This window comes from Procambarus clarkii, chromosome 11, assembly GCF_040958095.1.
Source record: "Procambarus clarkii isolate CNS0578487 chromosome 11, FALCON_Pclarkii_2.0, whole genome shotgun sequence".
Lineage (NCBI taxonomy): Eukaryota > Metazoa > Arthropoda > Malacostraca > Decapoda > Cambaridae > Procambarus > Procambarus clarkii.
In genome coordinates, this window is record NC_091160.1 from 38,112,038 (window position 1) to 38,129,387 (window position 17,350).

The window sequence follows — 17,350 nt, forward strand, 5'->3', positions numbered from 1 at the left end:
TCTGATATAGCTGTCATATATTAGGATTCTGGCTTTACAGCTAGCGTCCTTTTGACAGGTCAAGACGAGGAGCATGCTTTGTGTATCAGTTACTGGGTGATGGAAGCCACCTCACACGAGGAAATTTGGTGCCTACATCCTAGTTATATCTGGTGAACTAGGGCCTACTGTACAATAAGATAAGGAACCTCTTCAATGTTTAATATATGTAGTTTAATACTGTAGTTTGATTGGCTGCATATATATAAATTCAATATAAACCCCCTCCCTAATGTGTAGAGGATCGATTTGTGAGATTATTGAAGAAATACAGTCCACTTATCATCATACAAATTGCTATCGAAATATATAAATTAACGTTAATATAAATTCTATATAAATTCATATAAATTAAATAAATATAAATCTCACAGGTCGGTTCCCACATTTACTTAACTATTTTTGAAATTAGACTGATGATTAGTCATTATTGTTGTTTTTGATTCAGCTACTCAAAACAAAAAGCTCCAAGTACCACGGGCTATGGTGAGCCCGTTGTGGACTTACCTGGCACAGGAGCGGGGCTGTATATTCTGTGAAAGATTACTGTCAAATCTTTCACAATATCTAAAACATAGCGAAAGATACAACAGTAATCACACGCACCGACGACCGTAGGAGGCTTTGTATATATGAGGCTGTGTTCATTCGGTAGCTGACACCAGTAATCAACATTTAGATGAATTCGACTTCGAGCATACAAATGTTCGATGGTCCCTCACTGATCCGGAGGGAAGATGTGAGACCTAGCGGACAGCTAGAAGCCGCAGTCAGGCAACAATCATCTCACCCTACCCTTCGCCATTCCCTACGATTAAGGGGCTTAATTTAGGTAAGTGAGTAGGTGAATTGTAGAGTGGGGTGTACCCACACTTATAAATGTCAAGCTTTCTTCTTGTAAGCTTTATGGGCTCACCATAGCCCGTGCTACATGGACATTTGATGTTCCATTTGGTGTTCCTCAGGGCAGCATACTTGGCCCTCTCCTCTTTCTCATCTACATTAATGACCTTCCAAATGCCTCCCAACACCTCAAACCAATTCTATTTGCTGATGACACAACCTTCATTTACTCCAGGCCAGACCTCCTTGCTCTAAATGTCACAGTGAATACGGAGCTAAATAAAGTCCATCTCTGGATATCTGCCAACAAACTCATCCTCAATATTGACAAAACTTTCTATATTTTGTTTGGCAATAAATCCTCAAATCAAATAAATCTCAGGATAAACAATACCAAAATTTGTAACAAAGTAGATGGCAAATTTCTTGGCGTTCTCATTGACAACAAGCTGAATTTCCAGGGACACATTCTTAATATATCAAAAAAAGTTTCAAACATTGTTGGCATTCTTTCTGAGATCAGATATTATGTATCCCGCCCTGCCCTGGTGACACTCTATTACTCTCTCATCTATCCGTATCTCAACTACGGTATTTGTGCTCGGGGTTTTACTACCCAAAATCATTTACGTTCTGTTTCATGAAACATAAGGAAGAGGAAAAAGCATCTAGCACAATTTGTGAAGACGGCAGTAGGAGCATAAGGCTTGACATAAGGCACATGACAGAGGACTGTCCCATGGAGCATCACACTCCAACAGCCGCCCACGAAGGCCCCCTCACGACGGCAACGGGCTGTAAAGGGACATGGACAGAAAGGACGAGAGCCACGATTCTAGCGCGAATCGTCTCTACTTGTCTCATGTTTTTTCACTTAAGAAGAAAGTTGAAGAATTAACTCTCCGAAATTCATTTTACAATTTAATTAAAGCGCTAAGAAATGAGTTTCGTTGACGCTTGTCAACATTATCAAAAGCAAAAGCAGGTTACAAGTTACATGTGATTGATTGATTGATGAAGATTAAGCCATCCAAGAGGTGGAACAGGCATGAGTAAGTTATAAACGTTATTGTTTTAGATTCAGCTACTCCCAACAAAAAGTTCCAAGCAGCCATGTTATGGTGAGCCCGTTGTACTCATCTGGCACAGGAGACGTCCAAGTTACAAGTGTTATTGTTGCTGTTTTAGATTCAGCTACTTACCTGCCCAATAAATACGAATTTTGCAAATTAACTGAGAATTCGACGTTCATAAGTGACAATTAGACAATCCTGCCGGGGACACCATACCTGCGAGCGTCGTCACAGGAAATACAACTACACAGACCGTTCATTTTTTTTATATACAAGATATTTTACATTTTTGTAAAGCCACTAGCACGCATAGCGTTTCGGGCAAGTCCTTAATCCTAATTTTTTTCCCCGGAATACAACCTGCCAAATCCTTTAACAATCAGGTACCCATTCACTGCTGGTTAAAGAGGCTACAGATAAGGATTGGCGCCCTGTCAATCCTCCCCAGCCAGAATACGAAACAGGCCAAAGCGTTCGCGAAGCGCCCGCCGAGTGCTTTACCACTACGCCACGGAGACGGCTATGAAAACAAGATTGTCGTGAGAGGCTAATTGTTGATGGGCTCACTGACAGGATTCACTTGTGTATGTCTCCATACCGGGGTCCTCAGGCGAGATTTCTTGTTTCTCCTAATCAGCACGATGAAGATTATTGTGTTGACGGACATGAGACAAGCATAGAAGAAGGCTTCGTGAGAGGCCCGGTGCTTGAAGGCCCCCGTGGCAGAGCTCAGGCTCGTTAGTCCTGCAAAGAGCCACAAGCCGACAGTAATTGTGAAGAGATTGGCTGCCTGCAGTGAAGACTTCATGGCCATCGGGGCCTGCGAGTAAGCAAAGTCCATGCCAGAGACTGAGAAGAGGACCTCGCCGATGGTGATGAGGACGTACTGGGGAAGGAGCCACAACATGTGGACGTTTGCAGGGGCCGTCATGGGGAAGAGGAAGACGTCGGTGGTGGTGATGACGATGTCGTACACACCGTCCTGGTACACTGCAGCCTCTCCAACTTCCACCTCTTCCACCATCACCTTGTACTCCTGGGGACTGATGCGCTGGAACTCCGTCTTTCCCTCCAGGAGCTGGAAGTTGTGGAGGATGGTGTCGTACGTGAGCGTCACGTTGAGCTCGTTGTGCGCAGGCGCCAACACCCGCACCTGTCAGGGCGAACCAACACAACTGAACAACACCAGGAAATCAGGCCCAAAATTTTACAGAATATTTATTTCTAAGGCACCATCAAATAATATTAACAATAACAATAATAATATCAGTAATGAGAAAATCACTTCAGCAGTGGGGATCGAAGCAACATCTTGGTGAATGTCAAACGCGCGCTAGGCCCCCCATAACATGCTACAAAAGATATTCATCCAGACGCTACTTTGTTCTCTAAGGATTTTGTTGCTAAGGAAATTGTCTTAAGATGAAGTAGCATCTTAAGACGAAGCAGCATCTTAAGATAAACCAGCATCTTAAGATGAAGAGGCATCTTAAGACGAAGCAGCATCTTAAGATAAACGAGCAGCTTAAGATGCTGGATCAATCCCTGCTCGGCTCCAGTGATTTTATCATTGATAAATCACGCTGTTGTGATTGCCTTGTGACTATCAATAATAATAGTAACAAAACTAATAAAAAACTACTTAATAGACCTGTAATAAATGGCTCTTATTTATTAGTTAAAAGCATTCAAAAACTTGTTTAATGAATTGATGAGGATGGAGAAAGTTGTAAAAATCTCATATTATGAAAATGTTTCAATATTTGTAAAAGTAAAAATAATTGCTAGGATATTATCATTCTCTGCCTGAACTGTGTTGTGAAGCATCATTCTCACCCGTTGTTGTGTTTTATTAATGTATTTTACAGATGACTTGGCGTCATGGTGACACTCTATGAGGCACTTTCCAGCTGCTAGTTACTTGAAATGATTAGTGCTGAATCTTTAGTAAAGTCTGCTGTCATTGTTAGCAATTAGCCTTTTTACACCCAAGAAACCCAAGGAGCGGAAATGATTGGGTACGGAGACTCACTTTGGTGTCGGCATCTTCGTCCTTGATGTACTCGAGTGTGGGAGGGAGAGCCAGTACGCCAGTGGAGGTGACAAGGAGTGTTGTCTCATGGGCACCCAGCACCCTCACTCTCACCTGCCTCATGTCTGGGGCGAGGCAGGAGGCTGTCACCTTGGCCTCCACCTCATCACCATGTGTGACAGTCAAGCTAGGCAGAACCACCTGGCCTCCGCTCTCCACACTCAGCTGACCGGTCTTGACGAAGGGCCCCTCCACCACCATCTGGCAAGGCAGTGCGTTGTAAACGTGGATTCTCGCCTGCTCTGGAGGAATGAAAGTCTGTTCCACGCTCATGTTCACCAGTGCATAGACCAGGAAGGCGATGATGGTGAAGCACATCCCCGCGATCATTCGGGATGTGGTCTTGGTGAGGACGCCAACGCGGGCCAACAAGGGGTAGACCACAAAATCAAAGAGCGGAATGAGAGCTAAAACGAGCAGTGAGTTGGCAGTGGAAGACATATCTGGCGGGATCCTATAGCTGCCCACCATACCGTCGAGACGTTTAGCCAGGAATATCATACTAGTGAAGGTCTGGTAGAAGAGAACCCAAAAGAGCGGGAAGGTGCAGAACAGCAGAAGGACACGCAAGGTCACCTTCACGTCCAGCAGCAACTGAACATCAAATTTGTCCTGAGCACGGTCAAGCCAGTGCTGCACGGGCTTTCGGTCCTTATCCCAGGTCTTAGTGACCGCGTATGCAACGCAGCGAACTGTTTTTAACATCATTGTGTCTGGGGGCCCCTCCTTGTACTGCGACCTACCTGTAATATTACAAATACATAACAGCTAATAGAGATAATGTTAGAGAATTAAAACACACAGAAATCACATTAAAGTGATGTATATCAATGAGAAAATCCACTAGGGTCACGAACCTACGACCTTGGCATTACCAAGCCGAATACTCCACCACTAGACCATCGCTGATTTGTAAAAGTCATACAACCGGATTTCTACTGAAATCACAGAAAGTCTGGAGGCCCCTACTGAAGTCAGTCCAAATTTTACGTATAACCCACAATTTAATTTATTTTAATTATCAGGGGGAAAGCGCCAAGCCACTACGACTTTATAACACTTGGAAATGATCAGGATAAGGATATGAGATGGGACAGGGTAGGGGGGGGGGAAGGGAAGGGAATTGTCGGGAAAGCGCCAAGACATTACGACTATATAGCACTGGGAAAGAGTCAGGATAAGGATTTGTGATGGGACGGGGAAAAGGAATGGTGGAAGACCGTCGCTCTACTGTCCAGCTCAAGTGGTCGGACAGGGATGAGGGGGAGAGGAATGGTGCCCAACGACTTGGACGGTCGGGGCTTGAACGCCGACCTGCACGAAGCGAGACCGTCGCCCTACCTTAGATTTAGATTTAGATTTTTTATTCAGGTAAATCTACATACATTGAAGATAAGATTGAATACATTGAATTGATTGAAGATACATTGAAGATAAAGTCTCCGTGGTGTAGTGGTAAGACACTCGCCTGGCGTTCCGCGAGCGCTATGTCATGGGTTCGTATCCTGGCCGGGGAGGATTTACTGGGCGCAATTCCTTAACTGTAGCCTCTGTTTAACGCAACAGTAAAATGTGTACTTGGATGAAAAAACGATTCTTCGTGGCAGGGGATCGTATTCCAGGGACCTGCCCGAAACGCTACGCGTACTAGTGGCTGTACAAGAATGTAACAACTCTTGTATATATCTCAAAAAAAAAGAAAAAAAGTTACAAACATAATATTGGATTTAAAGATAGAGCTAGTACATACAATACCTAAAGCCACTAATACGCATAGCGTTTCGGACAAGGTGTGTGGGGGGGGGGGAACACTTAGACTAAAACTTAATAGTAATTGAGCTTAAAGTATAAACTGTGTTGAAAAAAGGAGTAAAAAATAAGTGGGGGGGGGGGGTGACATGGCAGAAAATAGCAATTATGCAAGTTGGTCAACAAACAGCATTGTTTAAAATAGTAGACATGGGCTGACATTTAGGAGTAAGGTAGGTTACATGGCGTTTATTATGTAAGTTTTAAACTGGCTGAGAGAGGTACAGACTTTGACATGATTGGGCAATGACCCTTGACCTTCCAGTCAAAGTGACCCACAAGCACTCAGGTGGAATGGCAGAGTGGTGCCACACCTTACGCCTCAACTTCAGAAACACACAACGTGTTCCTGTGTTTTTTACGTAAAACTTGGACTGGCTTCAGTAGGGGCCTCCAGACTTCCTGTGATTTCAGCAGAAATCCGGTTGTATGACTTTTACAAGTTACGGTGGTCTATTGGTAGTGTATGCGGCTTGGCCATGATAAGGTCGTAAGTTCGTGTCCTCCTCGTTGCCCTAGTGGAATTTCCCATTTTCTGAGAGAATTAATTCCACAGCTGACTAATGGTGTACACTGTGTGCACTACAGTAGGGAAATCAGCTTGTGAATGCAAGAGTACACACACTACGGTTGTACACAATACGCGTGCAGAACCACATATTGGTTCTAAAATCATGATGTATGGACTTGGGTCTATCATGTTGGGTCTCTGTTGAGCATACATTACCATCAGGCCATTGCTATCACGAGGGTTGTTGTGCATTAAAACTGTAACTTGCTTAGCTAAATGAATTGTGGGGTTCAGTCCCTGAACCCATTATGTGCCTCTGTAACCCTTTCCACTACTGCCCACAAGATGGGTATGTGGTGCATAACAAATGAAATAAACTAACTAACTGTCCAGTTATGATTAATTAGGCCGAATTAAACATCCTTGTCTTAGAAGCAATCAATAGCCAAGGAGTTGGCCATTGTATTTGGTGTGCAGTATGACTTTTCTGTCTACGCACGGTGAGAGCGAAGGTAAGGAGACCCCATCTTGAATTTCCCAACGACCACCATGTCCCTAGCCTACAAGCTAGGGGGGAGGACATGGATAAGGATAAGGCTACAGGCTAGGGACAAGCCTACGAAAAGGCAAGTGGAACAATCACGTAGGCGCAAGTCTACGTGATTGTGGGAGGCATCAGTGCCTCTTCCTCAATGGTCAAATTCAGAGATCTGACAGCTGGTTCCCCATGAATGCTTGTGGGGTCCCAAAGAAGCCCGCCAAAGCATCCCTTCTGCCCCTAAAGTTTGTCTAAGCCAGACGTGTGAGGTCTTACTAGATGAGCCAACTAATGGTGCACTACCTGAGCTGTCAAGTGGAGACACTGGGGAGAATATTGCACAATTATATATCAAGAGACAGTCTACAAGTCTCGTTGATGAAATAAAGATTATCATATGTATTCGAATTATCTTCAAGAATATATATATACCCGTCTTAAGTTTTTAAGAAGAATGTTCTAAACTCTGTTTTCCTAATGAACAAACATGAGTGAGTACTGCTGTATGAGACAACACATAAATTGATTGACTGATGAAGATTATGCCACCCAAGAGGTGGTACGGGCATGAATAGCCCGTAACAAAACATAGGAAAAGAAAGGAGATTAAAGGCATAGTGGGACACACCTTTGGACTAATTACCTTCTCGCTCGCCTCCTACACTTTACAGGCTTCTCTGACTGCCTCTAAAATGCTACGGTGTCATCTGGGACTAATATGCTACGGCGTCATCTGGGACTAATATGCTACGGTGTCATCTGGGACTAATATGCTACAGTCTCATCTGGGACTAATATGCTATGGTGTCATCTGGGACTAATATGCTACGGTGTCATCTGGGACTAATATGCTACGGTGTCATCTGGGACTAATATGCTATGGTGTCATCTGGGACTAATATGCTACAGTGTCATCTGGGACTAATATGCTACGGTGTCATCTGGGACTAATATGCTACGGTGTCATCTGGGACTAATATGCTATGGTGTCATCTGGGACTAATATGCTACAGTGTCATCTGGGACTAATATGCTATGGTGTCATCTGGGACTAATATGCTATGGTGTCATCTGGGACTAATATGCTACAGTGTCATCTGGGACTAATATGCTATGGTGTCATCTGGGACTAATATGCTACAGTGTCATCTGGGACTAATATGCTACGGTGTCATCTGGGACTAATATGCAGCATTACACACATATGTTTGTGACTTTACAAAAAGTTTTAAGTTACCAAATTCATATTAAAATAGTCCATGGTGCCATCTTGAAAATGCATAAACCAATAATAAAAATTGTTTAAATATTATTATCCTAGAGGACTGACCAGCAGCGAAGATGACGGTGGAGACAACCATGAGGCCGGCCATTATAATGTAGGAGAGGAAGTAGCAGTCATCACCGAAGCACTGGACAGAGTCTCGTATTTGAGCTGTTATGAATAGCCCGACGAAGGCGCCAGCGTTGATCACCCAGTAGAAGGCGTAAAAGAACCTGCAACAGAAATGACAAGTTAAGAGAATGCTAAGATGACAACTTACCAGTTTTCTGGTTTATGTGCAAAAAACGAATTAATAACTCCATCTAACACGTCATCGAGAAAGTATTATTGAAGGAAACTAAAATGCACATGTCTTATACAAAGATTTTGCTAAATATGACCATGGAATAGGAGCCATGATCCTTCTTCCATAGTTTTCCATCATCAAGCAACAAGTCCTTGTTAACGTTTTCCTCACCAAGTCTGTTCGGGAACTTGGCTGCAACTTTTTAATTGCACTTCCTACCGTGTATAGCAAGGACAAATATTAGCCACACTACAAACCCATCTAACTCCTTTACAAAACCCACCAACCTATGAACTCCCTCTTCCCAGCCTTCCACACCCATCAATATCCCCAATTCACCTCTGATAAACCTCCCCGACTTTAACATACCTCTTCTGTTGCTCCCGTTGTTCTGGGACTTTAAACTGGTCGGCCCCGAGGGAGGAGTACACAGCTTTCATGAGACCTGCGCAGACGCCCAGCGCCAGCATACCCAAGACTCCTGTAAATTTGGCGGCGCTGAAGGAGGCCATGATGGGGGTGACCGAAGAGAGGGAGAAGATGACGGCGCCCACTGTGCACCCGCAGCACATCAGGAACACTGTGCGAGCCTGTATGAGGAAGGTGACAGAGACTAAGAGGTGTTGAAGAGGTACGGGGAGTAGTATAGTGTGAGGTTGCTTGAGCGAGAGTTAAGTTCAGCTTGGAAGATATATACAAATACAAATATTTATTCAGGTAAAGTACATACATACAAGGTGAAATACAAAAGTTGATGGATTGATAGATAGAGCTATTACATACAATGCCTAAAGCCACTATTACGCAAAGCGTTTCGGGCAGGAAAAACACTAAGACTAAAACTTAATACGAATTGAGATTAAAGTATAAATTGTGTTTAGAAAAAATAAGACAAAAATGTGAAAAGGGGGGGGGGGGGGAAACATGGTAGAAAAAAAACAAAAATACAATTTGGTCAACAAACAGCATTGTTTAAAATAGAAGACATGGGTTGACATTTTGGGGGTGAGGTAGGTTACAGGGAGTTAATTAGGTGGTACTTAGTTTTTATCTTAAACTGGTTGAGAGAGGTACAGTCTTTAACATAATTGGGAAGGTCATTCCACATTCGAGGTCCCTTGATTTGTAAAGCATTTCTAGTTTGATTAAGTCGTACTCTTGGAATATCAAATAGGTATTTGTTTCTGGTGTGGTGCTCATGGGATCTGTTACAACCTACTAGGAAGCTTTTAAGGTCAGGAGTGACATTACAGTTCAGCGTTTTATATATAAAAAATACACATGAGAGGACGAGAGGACGTGGAGTGACTTAATATCTAACATATTCAGAGATTTGAGTAAGGGTACCGAGTGATGTCTGGGGCCAGAGTTAGAAATTGTCCTAATAGCAGCTTTGTGTTGAGTAATTAGAGGACGTAAATGATTTTGGGTAGTAGAACCCCAAGCACAAATACCATAGTTGAGATAAAGATAGATGAGAGAGTAATAGAGCGTCACCAGGGCAGGGCGAGGTACATAATATCTGATCTTAGAGAGAATGCCAATAGTTTTTTAACCTTTTTTTGATATATTTAGAATGTGTCCCTGGAAATTCAGCTTGCGATCAATGAGAACGCCAAGGAATTTGCCATCTACTTTGTTACAAATTTGGGTATTGTTAATCCTGAGATTATTTGGTTTGAGGATTTATTGCCAAACAAAATATAGAAAGTTTTGTCAATATTGAGGGTGAGTTTGTTGGCGGTTAGCCAGTGATGGACTTTATTTAGCTCAGTATTCACTGTGACATTTAGAGCAAAGGGGTCAGGACTGGAGTAAATGAAGGTCGTGTCGTAAGCAAATAAAATTGGTATGAGATGTTGGTAGGCATTTGGGAGGTCATTAATGTAGATGAGAAAGAGGAGAGGGCCAAGTATGCTGCCCTAGGGAACACCAATGTTGATGGGTAGGGTGGGAGAAATTGAATTATTCACAGAAACATATTGGAGCCTGTCAGTAAGGTAAGACTTAAGGTACTGCAGGGAGTGACCTCTGACTCCATAGTGTTTTAATTTAAGAAGAAGGTTTTGGTGGTTGACAGTGTCAAAAGCTTTACGCAGTTCCACAAATAACCCAACAGGGAACTCATTTTTATTAAGAGCTGCATGTATCAAGTTAATCATACAAATAAGTGCATCGTTAGTGCTTTTTTGGGTTCTGAAGCCATATTGACAGGAGCTAAGTATATTATGTTTGGCTAGATAAGGGTAAAGCTGCTTGTAGATAAGTTTTTGAGATATTTTAGACAAGTTTGGCAGAATTGATATAGGTTTGAAGTTGTTAACATCAGTGGGATCACCACATTTGTGGACAGGGGTTACCCTCGCGTTTTTTTTAGAATATCTGGAAAGGTTTGGAGTTCAAGTGACTTGTTGAAGAGCAATGCAATAGCAGGAGCTAAAGATCTGGAGACTTTTCTGTAAACAAGAGTTGGTATCTCCTCAAGGGCACTAGACTTGGTTTTAAGGGAAAGGATTATGTCAGTAACATCAGTGGTATTAGTAGGCATTAGGTACAGAGACTGTGAGTAGTTACCTGTAAGATAGTCCTGAATATTAGTACTGTAAGATGGAATATCATTTGCAAGGGATGACCCAATGGAAGAGAAGAACCTATTGAACTCAAAAGCAGTGTCAGAGGCTGAAAGCAGACCATCATTATTTGGCAGGAGTATTGGTTTGTTATTTAAAATCTTCTTTGATCCCAATATTTGTGAAATTGTGTTCCATGTTTTCTTAATGTTGCCCTTTGTGTGGGTAAATTTATCTTCGTAATATTTAATTTTGGCTCTTCTAGTTATTTTAGATAGCAATGATGAGTAATTATTTGAAAATTCTTTGGAGACGATTCCTAACCTATACTTCTTCTCAAGGTCATGTTTTTTATTAATGGATTTAAGTATCCCCTTTGTAAGCCATGGATTGTTTATAAAATTTAGTTGTGATTTGTTTCGTTAGCATAGGACAGTGGGTGTTATAAAGGCTGAGAGTTTTTTGAAGAAAAGATTCCACTGCTAGGTTGATGTCCCCTATGTTACCTAATTCGGACTCCCAGTTGACATTAGCAGCAGCAGCTATAAAATTGCCTATGGCAGTTTCATTGTGCAGCCTAAAGCTTATCTCCCTTGTCTCTAGAGGTGGTTTGTTAATGTTAGTTAAGAGAAATGTGGAGTAATGGTCTGTAGTGCTATCGACGATTATCCGTGAAGTAAGCGGAGAGGTTATGTTGGTCCAGATGTGATCAAGAGCCGTGGCAGTACTATCAGTGATTCTAGTAGGTCTAGTGATTAAGGGTATGAGGAAGCAGGAATTCATACAGTTGAGGAAGCTGGCAGCAGTGGGGTTTTCATGCTCACAGAGGTCAATATTAAAGTCCCCTGCGATAATTTGATGGTTTTTGTTCAGTCTGTTATCTAGTATATGATTTCTAAGTTTAGAGTTGAATTCGGACACATCAGTGTTAGGAACTCTATAGACTGCACCCACAGTCAGGACAGACTCAGCACCTTTGACTCTGAAGCTGGCGAAGATATACTCCCCACAGTAGTCTCTAGTTCTAATTACTTTTAAGCATGTTAGTTCTTGGTGGTAGTAAAGAGCAATACCACCACCTCTCTGAATTTGACGACAGTTGTGAATTGCTGAGTAGTTAGGCATGTTAAAGAGTTGAGTAATATCATCTTTTAACCACGTTTCAGTAAGTATAATAAAAGAGAATTCGTTGTCAATAGTTTCAATCAAGGCACTAACATCATCGAAGTGTTTGCTTAGTGATCTTACATTCAAGTTAATTAGAGAGATATTGTGATTATGTGTTAATACATTATTTACTTCATGAGCTGTAAAATATCTGCAATTTTGATAATTAAAGTGGTGATTGTCATAGATAGTGGATAAGAGGTTTAGTTCTGGGTCTACACTTGTCTGCATGAGAAGGCTGGTTGTAGGAAAACAAGGCAAGAATGGCAATTACAAAACAAAATTTTGATATAATAGGGGGGAAAAATAAAAATAAAATAGATGATGATATATACAGATAACAGGACCTTCACTAAGTCAACTTAGTAAAACAGAAGTTAACTTTTGCTTTTATCTCAAGACCGGATAAGACGCGTTCTGCGAGCGCTTTGTCCTGGATTCGTATCTCGTCCGGGGAAGATTTACTTGGCGTCAATCCTTATTAACTGTAGCCTCTGTTTACCCACCAATAAAATGGGAACCTGGTTGTTAAACGATTTGGCGGGTCGTATTCCGGGGAACATAGGATTATGGACTTGTCTGAAACGCTACGCGTGATAGTAGCTGTACAATAAATAATGTAAGAGCTCTTGTCTAAATAAATAATAATAATAAAAAACTAATGTTTGATGTTCATTACACATGATACATACAGTCAACACGCATACACACCTGGGTGAATGTTTTCACTGTGCGTACCTACCTGTGCGTAGGAGGCCTGGTCGACGACCGGGTCGCGGGGACGCTAAGCCCCGGAAGCACCTCAAGGTAATCTTCACTAGTGGCAGGTCCTAGTTATGCTTGTCTGCAGTGACAATCTTCACTATACCCACATATTTCTCCCGAGCTGTGACCCTCACAGCTCACGACCATCACTATACAACATTCACAATTCTCATTATACACAATCCTCACTACATGCAAACAGGCGTAGATCATTAGTATATATACTGAATACAATGAATCATATGTACACGATCTTCACGCAAAGTATATTATGGTAAGGATCCACAATACACACGATCTTCACCTGGGGTCTCTGACCAAGAGGCCTGGTCAGAGACCGGACCGCAGGGACCTTAACTCCCGGAATCATCGCAAGGAAAGGTAGTAGTAGTAGTAGTAGGCATCCATCAGTCTCAAGAGACTATGGCGTTGCGCTCTGGTTGTCGGTCTGGAGTGGCCTCTCCAGAGCGCAAAGGCAGGGTAGGTTGATACAGGGGAGAAGCTGTTACCCATGCAGCAGGTCCCCCTCTCCGCGGCACCGAAAGTCTCCAATGGAAAGGCAAACGCCAGTACGATTGATTCCAGCGTCGTCGCAGGAACTGTCAGAAAGAAGTTGAAGGCAACAACGAACTGATTCAGAGGCTCCAGCTCCGGAGATTAAGGTAAGGTAGTAGGCATCCATCAGTCTCAGTACACTATGGACTTGCGCACTGGCGTCGGCCTGGTCTGGAGTGGCCTCACCAGGGCGCAAAGCCAGGGTAAGTTGATTAGGGGAAGAAGCTGTTACCCAGGCAGCAGGTCTCTCCACGGCGCTGAAAGTCTCCAATGGAAAGGCATACACCAATACGATTGATTCCAGCGCCGTCAATCCTACGCCAGACCTACCCCAGATAGGTCTGGGGTAAACATACGAGGCTATACACACAATCCTCAATATACATGACCTTCCCCTTGGCTACGCCTGGCCAACTTCGTCAGTATACACGCCGACCACGAAAACAGGTTCGTATTGATATATAAGATGCAATTTGCGACCTTAATTCTAACTTGGATTAAAGACCAAACACGTACACTTGTTTGTCTTGCCTGCCTTTCTCCTTATAATTCTGAGCGCGCTCCCTGATGCCCTCATTCCTTACCTTACCTGATGTATACCTTGATAATCCCGGCTGTTGATAATTTGTCAGTTACCCCGACTGCTCTTTACGGCAATCTTTTGGTGCTCTCACAACCATGGCTGGCAATGTTTATTGGTAACTAATTGAGTCACAAACACTAGAAATAATTTTTTCAGTGTCCGGGTAGTTAGAAAATGGAATGCACTAGGCAGCAGTGTGGTGGAGGATGGCTCCACACACACAGTTTCAAATGTAGATATGATAAGAGCCCAACAGGCTCAGCAATCTTTACATCAGTTGATTGATGGTTGAGAGACGGATCAAAGAGCCAAAGCTCAATCCACGCAAGCACAACACGGGGAGTATACACACACACCCGACCCACCTTGCCCAGATAGACATCGGCCAGGATGGCGCCGGCAATGGGGGCGAGGTAGACGAGGCCTTCCATGATGGCCTTGACCGTCGTGGCCGAGGAGGAGGTGAAGCCCAACATCCGCTGCATGTAGAACACAGCACCGCCGAAGAGCCCGTAGTAGACGAGGCGCTCGAGCAGATAGGACACCAGGATGACTATGGCCCCTCGAGGGTAGGCCATCATGACCGCCCCGCCAGACCTCCTTCTTCCATACGCCATGACGCCTCTCTTGCTTCACCTGTTTCAGTATAAACACAATTATAAAACATAATGAAAGATGCCTGGATTTGTTCTTATTTTAAACATTGTGAGAGAAGCCTATGCTAAACTTGCATAATTTCAAAATAACTTTTAAATACATGGATGAAAGGGGATACTTTACAAAAATTCACGAGATTTGTGAAACTGACATGGGAGTACGCAGTAGTTGTATGGTGGCCACATGTAAAAAGATACATACACAAAATATAAAGGGTAAAAAGACAAGCCACCAAATGGCTTTCAGACCAAAAGCCCACAAGAGCTATGAGCTTGAGGCGCAAAACAGGCACAAGCGAGGAAAGAGAAGGTAAAGAGATATAATCACAACATAAAACCCCTCACAGGAATCAAAAAATTTACCAAAGTGGAATTATTAAAACTTGAGACTTCTGGAATAAGAGGCCACAGACTAAAGCTTAGAAAGGAATAGTGTCGAAAAGGTATGCAAAAGTTCTCCTTTGCGAACAGAGTTGTAGAAGATTGCAACAATTTAAGGGATGTCAGTAGAGGTCAAAACTATCAGCGGGTTCAGTCATATGACAAAGATGAAGGGGAAGACGGGACACCACGAGCGTTGCTCACATCCTGCAACTACACTTAGATAATTATAAACTCACACACACATAACGTAACTGCAGGTACCTCTTGATCTTGGTAGCATAATACACATTTTATCACCACCTAAAAGATGGTTTATTTAGTAAAATTCAGTTTTTTTCAGTCATGAGTAGTCATTATGAATTATATAATACTGTCAACATTCCTTATTTTTTTCGATCAACTTTTCCCAGAATTTCATTACTTGAACAGACGCGTGGATTTACTTCATGTACACAGAACATGAAGTAAACCTTGATGAATAATATGGTAACGTTGTTTGTAGGCAACGTCACCCCTTCTAACGTAACCCCACAACCATTCCTGGAACTGTCTACCTACACAACCTCAAGCTCATATGCAAAAATATCAAACTGATAGCACCGACCTCTGCACATTCAGAGATGACATTTTACTGTATTAGATATGAACAGTAATGGTGAGCTTACCAGAGTGAACAACTGTGGTGGGGAGGAGCTGCGGTACTCACCGTGTTCAGGTCCACACTGACCCCAGTAGCATCAGTAACAGCCAGCTGCCCAACAGTTGTGGTGGGGAGGCTGGCTGTTACTTTAACATAGATCTTAATGTCATCTACAGATTTGATGATGAAGTTTGTAATATCCTATTCTCTGTCATTCACGTATGTGACAGAAAACAGTATTCCACTCACCACATTTCTCCCGTCAGCTTAATAATAATAATCATAATAATAATTTATATTTATAGAAAAACACATAAATTTTATACATGATACAGTTGAGAACTCGTAGGTAAACAATGTACATTATAAAAGTCACTAATACATAGTTTTGGGCACAATGTAAACCTGCCCATCCTCCTGTTTAGACAGTACCTCTCGTAATTATATGGACTGTCGTACATATATTGACTTAAAGGACAATTAGAGAGAATTTGGTACTAATACCTTTATTGAGCCTGGAAAAAATCAAGCTAAAACCAAACTTAAATATTCTTAGGACTAATATAGCACTTTGTTACTTGGTTGAAACAGGGGGAGGCCTTAAAGGCCTTGTTAGGCCTTAAATAGCGTGTATTAGGCCTAGGGTGGTTAGGTTTTATTAGCAAAATATCTACGAAACCTTTCCCGATTTGTCCAAATTCAATAGTACCAAATTCCACTTTATAATTGTCCATTACGTCAATATATGTATGATGGTCCACATCGTTACTATTAGTAATATTAAAACAGTGGGTTTCGAGCGAGAAGGAGCACCATGGACTGTCTTCTCAGCATGGAACATTGAATAATGGGCAATAATCGCCGGAGGAGGCTGCTTCTTGCAGCTTTCTTTGACATCCAGAGTGCGTCTGACTCTGCATCACACACTGCTGTCCTTCAGGGCTTGGCTCGACTAGGACTCTCAGGTTTCACGATGAGGTGGTTTGAAAACTATCACAGGGTCGTCTTTTGGAGTGGCGGTGGGTGGTGTCGTCCCCTCGTCCTGCCCGGTCACCCATGATGTTTCCCACGGAGCGATACTCACCCCACTCCCATTCTCCATCATTCTCTCTGATCTTCCAGTTTTCTGTGGTGCCCAGGTTTTAGGTTAGGCAGATGACTTATAGGCTTGTGGAGATGGTGCCACTCTTCTGGAGGCGCAGAGTTTCCTGCGGGAGGCGGAGTATGCGCTCTCTGCACATGTGATGGGGAAGAGGCTCTCAATCAGTCTGAAGAAGAGTTGCAGGTGGACCTGGACCTGGACCTGCTTACAGGCTCAACTGGTGGTGACTATCGGGGGTCGTCGTCTCCCGGTCGCCAAGGATCACAGGTGGCTAGGAGTGGTTGTTGATGGCCCTCAGCTATCGTAAAAGCGTCACGTAGCTTCCTTGGGGGAGGGGGGGCGGGCTCCTATCTGCACCGCATCACCATCATGAAGCGGCTTTCCGGGATGGCATGGGGGTTTCGCGGGTGTCCCTCTCTCTTAGTTCTCTATAAGGCCTTCCTATGTAGCAG

The 17,350-nt window shown here is 43.0% G+C and overlaps 1 protein-coding gene across 1 annotated transcript; it reads right to left on the bottom strand.

Moving 5' to 3' along the window:
• Window positions 1-1,790: 1,790 nt before the first annotated feature.
• Window positions 1,791-15,854, bottom strand: LOC138363442 (peptide transporter family 1-like). The gene is made up of 6 exons (XM_069322626.1): window positions 15,822-15,854; window positions 14,482-14,752; window positions 8,846-9,066; window positions 8,236-8,402; window positions 3,988-4,790; window positions 1,791-3,108 (listed from the first exon to the last, which is right to left on the bottom strand). Exons 2-6 carry the CDS (start codon window positions 14,731-14,733, stop codon window positions 2,503-2,505), a joined length of 2,049 nt encoding a protein of 682 aa, XP_069178727.1. The 5' UTR covers window positions 14,734-14,752; window positions 15,822-15,854; the 3' UTR covers window positions 1,791-2,502.
• Window positions 15,855-17,350: the final 1,496 nt, after the last annotated feature.